The following is a 13196-nucleotide window of genomic DNA, read 5'->3' on the forward strand; positions in this document are numbered from 1 at the left end:
ACTAATCTTTTACTAGAAGAGTATTCTTTTAGGATGGTAAATCTGGACAATATTTCTAAGCTGGTTAAAATGTTTATGTTAACTTTTACTCATTTTTGTTGTAAAACAATTGAGTCATTAACAGTCCAGAATATTGGCACAGCTCAGTTATTTTTAGATTATGATCATACCTCATTCCAAATTTGGAAAGGTCGCGCAGACAAAGGTCGCGCGACACTTAAGGTCGCGCAATAGGAAAGGTCGCGCAGAATCAGCTTTCCCAGGCATGCTAGTTCCAAATATGGAGAGGTCGCGCAATAAGAGGTCGCGCAGTCTAAAAGTACAAGGTTTAAGTTATTTTTAGCCCTTCAGCATCTCAATTGTTGTTAACAAAGCATAATTTGGTCATATCAGATTTTATGAATGGGATTCCTTACTCACAGCTTTATCTATGTACAGGTTACTTGGTTCAAATGTTGAGCTGTATGTTGTAAAGCTGGAGAGATTATATTTCTGTTGTTTAATGAATTATCAGTCAGTATTATAAGTTTATAGAAATGTCAATCAGTAGTAAGTGTATTGGTCTTATAAGCCATATATAGTACATATATCTTTATTACTGCAAGTATATTTTGCACTATTAAGATGCATTATTGGACAGATAATTATTATCCTATTGAGTGTTCAAACATGTAAATTTATATAACTATTATGTATTTTTGTACTAATGTTTGTATTGTACAACAGTCTGTATACCTGAACCAGTTGCAGGCCATTTTGAACATTGTTAAGGCATTGTCAGCATTTTAAAAGGTCGCGCAACATTCAGGTCGCGCAATGAGTTGTGTGCAAAACTGGAGAGGTCGCGCAATAAGAGGTCGCGCAACAGTCTACTTTTGCACACCACCCTAGCTGCGCAAACATTAGGGTATATAAGCTGGGAACTTTTCTAGCTGAGTTAGTTTTGGAGTTTTTGAGGAGTTTTGGAGTGAGTTGGAGTTGGTTGAGTTGAGTTAGTTAGTAATTGCAGAAATGTATTTGTTGAAGTTGTTAAGGATTTTACTTTGGTTTTGACTGTTGATAGAGAATAAAATGATGCATTATTTTGATTTACTGCAATAAATATAATCCTGCTTTCACTTGGACTTGACTTGTTCATTGTACCAGCATAGAGAAATGGTTGACTTTTAAGCGAAAAAAGTGAATAAACAAAGCTTTTCACAAAAGTGAAATGATTTCGTAACAATATGTAAACCTCGTTTTTCAAACTTAGAATTGAACAATTTATTATCTGGAAAATTTGATTTATGGAGCGTAACATTATTTAGTATTATTTAGTATTTGAGCCTGTTCATGGACGGAACTGGAATGTGCAAGTTACCGTCCACGCCCCATAGCACCGGCTGAAGCAGAATTCAACATTTAACACGAAAATGGTGAAAATTTCTGTGAAATATATTATGAACATCCGCGTCATAAGTGTTCATAACGATTCCGTTAATCTCATTTTATACCTAGTACTCTGACAATATTTTCGTCTTAATTCATAACATAAAGCCTATTAAGTTTGAAGTGCATCGAAAACACTACAGGTATTCCTATAACTCCGAAGTTAACATCAGAAGTGACAATGTACAACTGAAAATTCTGCAGATTTCTGGCGTTAAATGGCAATGATAGAGCCCTGTCCTACAGTATATAACAAAAATCAACTTTTCGGAAAGAAGACACATAACACGATCTCAACAGACAGGACAACCATTTCGTTTTCTATCTAACCATAAAAACAACCATATCTTTGGATGTGTAAGGCACGATAATTAGACTTAATATTCCGGGATCGGTTATTTCTACTCCAAAGCACGCAGAAAAACCAGATCGCCACTAAACTCTGTGCTATCCTTCTAAACAGGTCTGTTGAGATGTAACAGTCGCCAGTATGACTCATATTAACCCTGCTAGTGCCCACCGCTGGGAGTATTAACGGTGAAAAATACTATAGCAATTACGTTCGTTTGTAGTCCTCCTGGATAGATAACAGCATGACTACACAACCCTTTTTGCAAAAGGTAAATAAAACAAAAAACCTGAACCAAGAAGTGCAGAGTGTGAGACAAAATGCACCTAGTGACTGTTTTAAGGTATCGCCACTTATCTCTTTATTTTAATCCCCTGTGGTTTTTTTCAGGTGTTACGTTTTCGACATCTATGCCCGGGCAAAAACGCACCCAGACCGTGTTATAGGTGCGGTTAATTGAGAGGCGAGACGAGTATATCCAGCAGAGCCCAGGATTTTCAGGCGGTAATCCACTAAGTGAAGACCATCGATATACATATCTAACATCATAAGATATTTGTGTCTTAAATGTGACGTTTAATTGTAGTTTTGCCTGCATAATACTCATTATGATACTGTTTATACTTTAACTATAGTTAAGATTGTTGTAACAAAGTAAATTTCTACCATTCGATCTCATTCACAGGTACGAGTATAGTTTTATCTTCGACTGTACGCAGAGATTTGAAAATATTAGTAAAGCATTTAGTTTGACAACACCGTCATGATTGTGTTTCTACATTGTGACCCCTTCTTTGATACGACCATAAATAACCATTTAGCGGTTTAATACATTATTATGTTTTAAAATATGCATTTGGACTTATTATGTAAAGAAATAAATATATCAAAGTTTCTTACTCTTTTATCTTTGAGAAATATATTTGTTACTCTAGGTACATAACCTTGGTTTTTCATTATAAGATCGATCTTCACTTTGTTCTCGCCCTGTTGTCGTTTTATGAAATACCATGTGAACTGTCGGCGAATTAAAAAGATGACTAACAATTCAGTATCAAATGTTACTTTAATCGCCATACGGAGTAAAACGATACATATTTAGTTACATCTTTCAGTGATAATTTATACTATAAAAATGGAAGTAATCCGAATATATCAAAAAAAATTGTACCAAGTCTGACTGATAGACATATCATTTGAGTATCATTTGATATACTAGTCTGAAATAAAATTAAATGTACTTGACTGAAAAAATCTTAAGTTATACTAGTAATTCATACTAGCTAAAATGTTCGAATAATGTGGTATGTAATTTACACAAAGATGGAGAAAAAAGAGACTGTTCCAAACTGTTCACAATATATGACTTATTAAGAAGTCTTGGGCTGGATCCTTAGTCAGATTGTCATTCTTTTAACAATATTGATGGGAAGAGTTTACGGTCCGAGAGTATATTCCCACAAAGCAAGTCTACAAATCAACAATTGTGGTCCATAATTCACGAAAAGAAATCTCTCTTCAATGATTCCTCTGTATCTTGTACTTTGTCTTGAGCTTTATTTATGTTGACATCGTTTCTCGAACTATGCTATCCATTTTCTCCTCAAGAACTGTCAGTCGTATAGATATGTAATTATTTTCTTTTAAAGACCAAACGTAAGTACGATTATAGACAATAAATGCACTTGCGAGTTTAAATCTGTCATCAATTACCATCATTGCTACATATAAAGAAAATGTGTGCAATTTATTTTCATTTATATGTTTTATTAGTTATCAAAAGCTAAACTTTGTAGTTAAAAATATAAGATATATGATTTCTATACTGTTTTGGTGAGCAGAAAACATATTCATCTCTCATACATGGTCCAAGTCAGATCATATTGTAATATTGGCCATAAATTCTATTCATTTTTATATTTTAGGCAATTTTAAATTATACCCTGAACATTTTTCAGTGTAAACTATTGGTGAATTACCAAAATAATAGTAAATCTTTTGCAATATAAAGCTTATTTACTTCAACTTGAGAGCAAAATATGACGATACTATTAAAATTATCGTTTATGTAACATAATTCTTTTAAGATATATTAACGTAAACTTAAGGTTAACTGTCCGCATATGATAACCTATTAACAGAATTGGCCATGTCGTAGGCTCAAATTGAAGTATAGACCTCTATTTCTAAATCTATTTAGTTTATAAATAAACATAAACCGTATGAAATTCAATTTTAGGGAAATATCATCCGCAAACTTGAACAAGTCACTTTAAGAAGAAAAAAAAGACAATTTCCTGTCGACATTTGATATAAAGATTCCATATATACAACTGCGTATATATTTACAAAGTAGGTATATTGATCAGCTGTGCTGAAACAAGATTTACAAAATACCCTATAATTTAAAGTTGACATGAAATAGATACCTAACTTTAATGTTTTAATTTTCACGGACGATAGAAAAGTACCCTTACACAAAGTAATACAAGTTAAAACAGCATAATAACATCTTAATATTAATTGATATTTATCAAAATATTTTTTTATCATTTAGACTTGTATCCCTGGATTTGTTAAAATTTAAAATGGTGTTTTGTATAACAATTTTGCTTGTTTTATGTGTCTGTGACTGCTCCTTTGCAAATCAAAAGGCGGATTTGGTTGAAACAGTGACACAACTTGAACATTTAGCTAAGACAGTAAAGCAAGAAATGATTAAAGTCAGAAATAAAGTGGAAAACAATCTTCAAGATTTGAAAAGTAAAGAATTTGACTGGCTGCAACATTACTTTGGACTAAAGAGAAGAATTCCAAAGGAAAATAAAGTTTTGAAAGAAGCAGAGAGAAAGGTTGGGGAAATGATTCATAAACTAAAAGATGACAGAACGGATATTAGACTAAAAGTTCATAAATATAAAGTGCTAAACGGAGACATCAGTCATGGTAGGTTTTGTTTAATGATTGTACGTAAAATTCTTCATGAATTTATAAAATTAAGAATATGTTCCTTGTGCGACCTACGCACATCATTTTGATTAATGTCAATAACCAGTGCCAATGTAGTTACCAGGTCTAGTTACAAAATAAAGTTTAAACATATTTATTTTAGCTCATTTCATATAAAAGCTTGAAGCTTATTGGAAGCACCGTAGATTTCGCTACCTGGAACTAACCTGTAAGGAGGATTTATGAAGAAATGAAGTCCTGATCATAGAAGACCTCGAACCAATGAACCCTGGAAGAAACTTTTACCACAAAACCATCGTTTACTAGCTTTATTTGGCTGTTAACTATTATCATACTATGAACAGACTAGCTCCGTTGCATTTTCATATATTTTCTTCTTATATTCTCAAACCACTTGCCCCTCACCGCTGTGGGTTCGAATCCCGACAGGGACTTTGGATTCCTTCATGTAAGGAAGCCATCTAGCTAGCTTACGGAACGTCGATGGTTCTACTCAGGTGCCCGTTCGTGCCTGAAATAATGCACGGAGGGGCACCAGAGGTCTTCCTCCACCAGTAAAGCTGAAACGTCGCCAAATGACCTATACAGTGTCGGTGTGACACCCAAAACAAACAAAACAAAATCTTCTGATATTCAAGTCCATAAATGTATAATGTATAAAATAAATCAAACATCATTTTTTAATATTAAAATAAAACCTTTTGATGGTAAATTTCAGATAGTTTCTTAATATTTACTCTGACTTTTTAACATCAGGTTCATCGAAATCCAAAGACGTTTCCTTTCGATCTAAAGAGCCTTTAAAGACATATCTAGAAGGTGGTGAGAAATTCATATTTACAAACACGCCTGTGAACAACGGAAATACGTATGATAACATCACTGGGGTTTTTATTGCTCCAGTTACCGGAACTTACTATTTCGTATTACAGCTCTGTCTTGGAGGAAATTATGTTGATTTGTCAATTCGCAAAGGCGAGAATTTATATAGCTGGGCACGTTTCTTCCCATATTATTTGTCGTGTCAGACAGTAGATATGTTGACTCCCTTACAAAAAGGCGATGAAGTGTATGCTTCCAAGACATCCTCGTGGGATTACGATATAATGCATGTTGGCAATGATCTTTACAACACTTTCTCTGGAGTACTTATTGCTTGAACTATTCTAAAGTTCCAAATTATCATTATGTCATTCCGGGATACAAGGACTTCCCTCACGTTGTACGTTGTATTACACAGCCAATAAACCGGATTATACTAATACAAGCTAATTTGTATTAATTATACATGCATACAAATTTAAATGATATCGTAGTATGTATTTCAATTTTAAAGTTAGAGTGTTCGTGCCGTTTGATATAATAAAGTAAATTTGACTTTGTTATCAAAAGTATATTTGATTAAACAATAAAAACAGTTGAACCAGAATATGACTGACATTTTTAATTCAACTGGGATACCTATATTGTCATCTAGGATGCTTTTGAAACATTGATAATGGTGAACACTTCAAAGCTATTAACAGTTTTAATCAGACAAATCATATACGTATGTATTTAAAAAAATGTTATACATGCTAGAAAGATATTTCATGTTTGTGTTTCATAAAAGGTTTTTTTTTATTTAATTATTGAAAAGGGTAAGGGTAAGCAATATCATTCAGTCATTAATTCGTTCATGCCTCACTTGTTTCAAGCACAACAATATCCATTTTCAGTTGTTGTTGTAATTTTATGGGTTACCGGTGACGACCAAAACTGTGACACAATTAATTTCTTTTCTTACTTTCTTTTATTATTTGAAAATGTTTTAATAAATGAGTTACGAAGATAAAATTATTAACGAAAGTCTTACAGATTTTATGTTTAATAGTTATTAACTATATTTGAAAAGAAAAATTGAATGTTATTCAGTATTTTTCACGTTTTATTTGTTGTGATATTGAGAGACATGTGTACTATACAATGTAGTTATCTTCCGCAGTATATTTTACTCCATTCAACGAGTTCAATAAATTTATGAATAAACATACACGAGCATAATATTCTATTTATCACATATTCAATAGACTATTTAAAGTGAAAAAGAATATTTTTTCTTTGACACGTCTATTATGATACGCTAACATTTAGTGGATCTTTACGTTAGTGGGTCTCTACGTTAGTGGATCTCTTATAATTGTATAAATATATGCACGGTCGTACAATACCATTTTTATGGAGTCGCACAAGCGGCACGGGTATGTGATAAATGTTTTTAAGTTTGGTATAGTATCTCTTAATGTAACAATTTATAAACTGTCATTGAAAAAAAATATAAAAGATAACTATGTGATACCGTACCATGGTTCATATGACTTTTATTTCTTTTTATTTGTCATAGATATTTTAGCAAACAGGTGTTCTGTCATATTCGGTTTCAATCGATGAGAGTCTACCATGAAATCAAGCTTACTTTTTAAAAACATAATATGCTTAAAGTATTACATTTTATATACTGTGTAGTGAAAATAATCTTAAGTATATTTTCATTTTCTGTACTCTATATCTGATATTTATTTTTATATATTGTCGCCATATTTACATCTATTTTTAAGCAATATCTATTGAGAATGGATATCATGAAGATTTTAGCATTGTTGTTGTTTTATTGTCACTGCATTAGAATGGAAGATCACCATGATGATTTTGAAGATCGGATGCTTAATGTCCAGCGTCGAATAAATGCACTGAAAGAGGATTTACAGGCTATAGAGTCTAATGCTGAAATGACAGAGACTGACTTAGACGAAAACAAAAAATCTCTGGAGCAGATGTTTACCAACTTAAACAACATATTTAAGGAAATCCAGTTTCAAGATATAAAAGATAGATTTAGTAAGCATTATTTGAAAAGAGAGCGAAGAAAGCTTTTTAAACTACTGCAAGAGCCAAAAGAAATTGAAGCTGGAGAACAAGAAGGTAAAAAACAACAAGACCAAAAAGATACGACGACGGATCAAATGACAGAAGATGTTGATCAAGATTTAAACTCAGCTTTGAAATTTGAAGGTATACACGTATATTCACAATTACTTTTACAAGTCGTTTGTTGTGTCTGTGTGTGCGTGCGTTTGTGTGTTTATATTTTTAGAGATAGAGACAGACTTTACTTTAACCTTCTGGAAAGGATACACATAAAAGTTTAAACAGAAAATATCTTTACTTTAACTTTAAGCTAATGTTTCCGTTTTTGTTTATTGATTTGTAAATAGCCATCATTTCTTATTTTGCTTTATTTTAATGTGTTGAACAGCAGATTTGTCAGTGAGTTACATGTATATGATATTTCTAAACTATTTTAACCTGTTTATTGATATTCCATTACATTCAACATAGCTTTATGATTGCATCTGTAAACCTACGTTCCTAACCGAGTTACATAAGAAGTACAATGTACACTGAATAAGTCATTTTCTTTGCAGATTTTGGCGTTGTGTTTAGAGCGTCTAAGTTAATAAAGACATCTTTCGGAGAAGACACAGAAAACACTCAGAAGGAAACCATCGTTTTCTCTAACATAGAATACAATATTGGTGAAGGCTACAACTCAACTACAGGGATATTCACAACACCAAGAAAAGGCACATATCTGTTTACTGTCCAAGTTTATATCAAGTTTCATTATCGCATTGAGGCTGGAATATTTGTAAACGGTGAAAATACCATCGCAATAACTTCACTGTCTCCTGGAAATAACGCATGCTACAATTTCGAAGGAATAACGAACCTGGAAAAGGGAGATGTGGTACAAGTAACGCATTTGTATTCTAAAGGTGATCGTGGATTGGATAATGTGTTAAACTCAAACTTCTTTTCAGGTGCAATGATAAGATAACTCGATATACATATCTAACATTATAAAATATTTGTGTCTTAAATATTTTAATTGTAGTTTTGCCTGCATAATACACAGTATCGTACTCTTTGTACTTGAACTATATATAGCATTGTTGTATAATTTTCTGTCATTCGATCTTATTCACAGGTACGAGTATAGTTGTATCGTTCGACTGTACGCAGATATTTAAAAATATCAGTAAAGCATTTAGTTTGACAACACCGCCTTGATTGATTTTCTACACTCTTGTGGTCACATTCTTTTATACGAACATAAATAACCATTCAGCGGTTTCATACATTATTATGTTTTTAAATAGGCAATTGGACTTATTATGTAAATAAATAAATATATCATAGTTTCTTACTCTTTTATCTTTCAGAAATGTATTTGTAACTAAAGGTACATAACCTTGGTTTTTCATTATAAGATCGATCTTCACGTCTTTTTCACCCTGTTCTCGTTTTTTGAATTACAATATGAACTGTCGACGAATGACATTATAGTATCAAATGTAACTTTAATTGCCAAACGGATTAACACGATACATATTTCGTTACATCTCTCAGTGCTAATTTATACAATAAAATGGAAGAAATCCGAATATACAAAAAAATTGTACCAAATCTGGCCGATAGACATATCATTTGAGTATCATTTTATACAATATTAATATTAAGTCTGAAATAAAATTAAGTGCACTAGACTGAAATTTTTTAAGTTATACTAGTATTTCATACTAGCTAAAATGATATGTTCGAATAATGTGGTATGTAATTTACCCAAAGATGGAGAAAAAAGAATGTTCAAAACAGTTCGGAATATAAGACTTATTAAGGAGTCTTGGACTTGGATCCTTAGTGAGATTGTCATACTTTTAACCATATGGATCGGAAGAGTTTACGGTCCGACTGATAGTTTTCTTTCTTTCAGACCCCTTAATTAATCTGTTGAATTTGTGAAAGGCATTAGCACAGCTTTGAATTGGGAAGGGTAATTATAATTGTAAGTAATTTCAATTAAAAATAACGGACATGCAGACTTTCCTGGCTTTATATTGCTGGCGGAGGTATTAAGCAAGCTGTTGGTTAAGGCTTGCAAATTATCATGGTGTGAACTTATTTTATTCCGAACATTTTGAACAAACAAAATTATCATACAATAAAGAATAACACAATACAGTGCTGAAAAGCATCAGATCCGAAAGCATTAAATGCTTATAAAAGCATTTTCCTAAAATCGGGGTATTACTATAAATAAGACGGGTTTTAAAAATGTTTGAAATATTAAACAATTATTAATAACATATAGTAACTGCTCTATCTGAAAGGAGTAGAAAAAAGGGACTTATTAGATATAATGCAATAATTGTCGTGTTAATAAATGTACTAGTATTCACTTTTAGACTTTCATAACTTGAAATAGTAGATGTAGCATAGACTATGAAAATCGTTTGCTATCTCGGATATATATTTGAACTACCTGAAATATACTGATGTTGATGTCGTCACTTATGTTTGTATCGCCGTTAAGTAGTGTATGGAGAGTTATATAACAGTAATTTGAAAGTGTGTGGAAAAGGCTGTCTGTGATAGTAATGTATTGTTTGCATTCAAAGAAAAATGATGGTTAGTTTCTGGAAGTCCACAATGGCATTGAGGTGTGTTACAGTATATTTTCTGAAAAGATGGTTTTTAAGAGAACTACACTCTGTTCGAAGACGAGCATGGTATATTTGCCATTTTCTGATACCTGTATAGAAATATTTCGGATACTTTTTAATGTTTCTATTCAAAAGACACTTTAAAGAAGATAACGAAGGGGCATTTTGTATATCAACTGGTAGTTCATTCAAAATATCATGACAGTATATAGTAGAATTTTAATCAATTTTCAATGTTGAAAACTGATCAATTATTGGTAGGCAATAGTACAATGCCAATTTTGTGCGCAATATGGACATAATGATAAAACACTAATACTTCTGTATTCTTTTCACATTCCTTAGTTGATAATGTGCATTCAAGCGGAACAATGTTTCTAATTTCTTGCCGATTCATCGGCAACTAACTAAACTGCCTTTTACAAAATCAACTTCATGAAATTCAGCTTCGCGACTTCACGTTTTGAACTTTACGACTTAAGTTCTGCATATATATATTTAGTTTATAAATAAATATAAACAAAATGAAATTCAATTTTAGGGGGGATAAAACATTATCCGTAAACTTAAACTTTTTAAGAAGAAAATAAGAAAAAAATCCTGTCGACGTTTTATATAACGATACGTATATACAGCTGCGTATCTATTTACAAAGTTGGAATTATGCTGAAACAAGATTTGCAAAATTCTTCATTTTAAAGTTGACATGTAATAGATACGTAATTTTAATGTTTTATTTTTCAAGGATGATAGAAAAGTACCCGTACACAAAGGAATACAAGTAAAAATACTATTTTTTGACAGCAAAATAATATCTACATATTTATTGATACATTGTATGTATCCAAAGATATTTTTTATTGTTTAGACTTGTATCCCTGGATATTTTAAAATCAAAAATGGTGTTTCGTATAACAATTTTGCTTGTTTTATTTGTCTGTGACTGTTCCTTTGCAAATCAAGAGGAGGATTTGATAGAGACAGTGACACAACTTGAACATTTAGCTAAGACAGTGAAGCAAGAAATGATTAAAGTGAGAAATAAAGTGGAAAAAAGTCTCCAAGATTTGAAAAGTAAAGAATTCGACTGGCTGCAACATTACTTCGGACTAAAGAGAAGAATTCCAAAGGAAAATAAATTTTGAAAGAAGCAGAGAGAAAGGTTGGGGAAATGATTCATAAACTAAAAGATGAAAGAACGGATATTAGACTAAAGGTTCATAAATGTAAAGTGCTGAACGGAGGCAAAAGTCATGATAGGTTTTGCTTTATGATTTCACGTAAAATTCTTCATAAGTTTATATAATTAAGAATATGTTCCTTGTGCTACCTACGCACATTATTTTGATTAATGTCAATAACCAGTAGTAGGTAGTTACCAGGTCTAGTTACTTAATAATGTTAAACATATCTATTTTAGCTCATTTCATATAAAAGTTTGAAGCTTATTTGAAACACCGTAGAGTCCGCTGCCTGGAACTAACAAGTGTGGAGGATTTATGAAAACACGAAGTCGTGATCATAGAAGACCTCGAACCCAAAAACTCTGGGTTTAAAGGAAGAAACTTTTACCACTAAACTATCGTTCACTAGCTTTATTTGACTCTTAACTATTATCATACTATGAACAGACTAACTCCGTTGCATTTTCATGACTTTTTCTTGTTATATTCAAGTCCATAAATGTATCATGTATAAAAAATATCAATCATCATTTTTTAAATATTAAAAAAAAACCTTTGTTCGAAAATTTAAGATTGTTTCTTAATATTAAATACTTTTAACACCAGGTTCATGGAAATCCAAAGACGTTTCCTTTCGATCTAAAGAGCCTTTAAAGGCATATCTAGAAGGAGGGGAGAAATTCATATTCACAAACACGCCAGTGAACAACGGAAATACGTATGATAACATCACTGGGGTTTTTATTGCTCAAGTTACAGGAACTTATTATTTCGTATTACAGATGTGTCTTGTAGGAAATTATGTTGACTTGTCAATTCGCAAAGGTGAGAATTTATATAGCTGGGCACGTTTCTTCCCATATTATTTGTCGTGTCAGACTGTAGATATGTTGACTCCCTTACAACAAGGTGATAATGTGTATGCTTCCAAGACCTCCTCGTGGGATTACGATATAATGCATGTTGGCAATGACCTTTACAACACTTTCTCTGGAGTACTTATTGCTTAAACTGTTTATACTTAAGGATTTCAGTAGATTTCCACTTATCATTATGTCATTCCAGGATGCAAGGACTTTCTTTAAGTTGTATTACACAGCCAATATACCGGTATTATTAAATAAGAACTAGGTCCATTTATTCATATATGTCTTTATTATAATGAACTTTGACCATGGTCAATCTGAAATGAACATATTAAGGATAATTCTAACACTCCTCGTGATTTTGTCACTATCATGACTATAGACAAAGATGAAAAAGACTGCCAATAAACACTGGTTAGGGGCTACTTGTATATGCGGTTGTTATGTTTTCTCCCTCGATAATATAGTTTACAAAGCCTTTAAAAGCAACAATCATAAAGCATTTTTATTTATACACTCAGTTCTTATATTTTTTAATTTTCATACAATACCGAAATAACATGTTATATACACCTACACCACAGATATGATCCATATCAGTTAATAAATATTTTCACAAAACGTCGCCAATCCGTAGGCAGCGTAATGACGTCATCCTAAGAATAAAACTCATCGTCATTTCAAACATACAAGAATGATAAATGGGGCACTGATGTAAACACAATGCAATCCATTCTAATGCATAAGTTTTTTGTTGTTGAAGACTTGATAAAATATTTTTTTCTTATTATCTCTTTTGTTTAATAACTTCTTTATCTTAGCAACATTAGGGTGCGGAATCGAACAGCGTTATACG

General features: G+C 32.0%; 3 protein-coding genes across 3 annotated transcripts; all 3 read left to right on the top strand.

Moving 5' to 3' along the window:
- The first annotated feature begins 4243 nt into the window (after nucleotides 1-4243).
- LOC132758423 (uncharacterized) lies at nucleotides 4244-8947 on the top strand. Its single transcript, XM_060750099.1, has 3 exons — nucleotides 4244-4723; nucleotides 5504-7798; nucleotides 8212-8947. Exons 2-3 carry the CDS (start codon nucleotides 7360-7362, stop codon nucleotides 8622-8624), a joined length of 852 nt encoding a protein of 283 aa, XP_060606082.1. The 5' UTR covers nucleotides 4244-4723; nucleotides 5504-7359; the 3' UTR covers nucleotides 8625-8947.
- LOC132758412 (uncharacterized) lies at nucleotides 4492-5907 on the top strand. Its single transcript, XM_060750084.1, has 2 exons — nucleotides 4492-4723; nucleotides 5504-5907. Exons 1-2 carry the CDS (start codon nucleotides 4492-4494, stop codon nucleotides 5905-5907), a joined length of 636 nt encoding a protein of 211 aa, XP_060606067.1.
- A 2242-nt stretch (nucleotides 8948-11189) lies between the features above and the next one.
- LOC132758413 (uncharacterized) lies at nucleotides 11190-12484 on the top strand. Its single transcript, XM_060750085.1, has 2 exons — nucleotides 11190-11364; nucleotides 12081-12484. The coding sequence occupies exons 1-2, from the start codon at nucleotides 11190-11192 to the stop codon at nucleotides 12482-12484; spliced, it is 579 nt and encodes a 192-aa protein (XP_060606068.1).
- The last annotated feature ends 712 nt before the right edge of the window (nucleotides 12485-13196 follow it).

The sequence above is a fragment of the Ruditapes philippinarum genome, unplaced genomic scaffold, assembly GCF_026571515.1.
Source record: "Ruditapes philippinarum isolate M1 unplaced genomic scaffold, ASM2657151v2 ctg644_1_1_1_1, whole genome shotgun sequence".
In the NCBI taxonomy this organism is placed as follows: domain Eukaryota; kingdom Metazoa; phylum Mollusca; class Bivalvia; order Venerida; family Veneridae; genus Ruditapes; species Ruditapes philippinarum.

Excerpts from the sequence above, each read along its gene's own strand:
- LOC132758412 (XM_060750084.1), top strand. The coding sequence starts at position 4,492 with ATGATTAAAGTCAGAAATAAAGTGGAAAACAATCTTCAAGATTTGAAA. Across the intron at positions 4,724-5,503 it reads AAACGGAGACATCAGTCATG|GTTCATCGAAATCCAAAGAC; the intron begins GTAGGTTTTGTT and ends TTTTAACATCAG.
- LOC132758423 (XM_060750099.1), top strand. The coding sequence starts at position 7,360 with ATGGATATCATGAAGATTTTAGCATTGTTGTTGTTTTATTGTCACTGC. Across the intron at positions 7,799-8,211 it reads CTCAGCTTTGAAATTTGAAG|ATTTTGGCGTTGTGTTTAGA; the intron begins GTATACACGTAT and ends TTTTCTTTGCAG.
- LOC132758413 (XM_060750085.1), top strand. The coding sequence starts at position 11,190 with ATGGTGTTTCGTATAACAATTTTGCTTGTTTTATTTGTCTGTGACTGT. Across the intron at positions 11,365-12,080 it reads AAGTCTCCAAGATTTGAAAA|GTTCATGGAAATCCAAAGAC; the intron begins GTAAAGAATTCG and ends TTTTAACACCAG.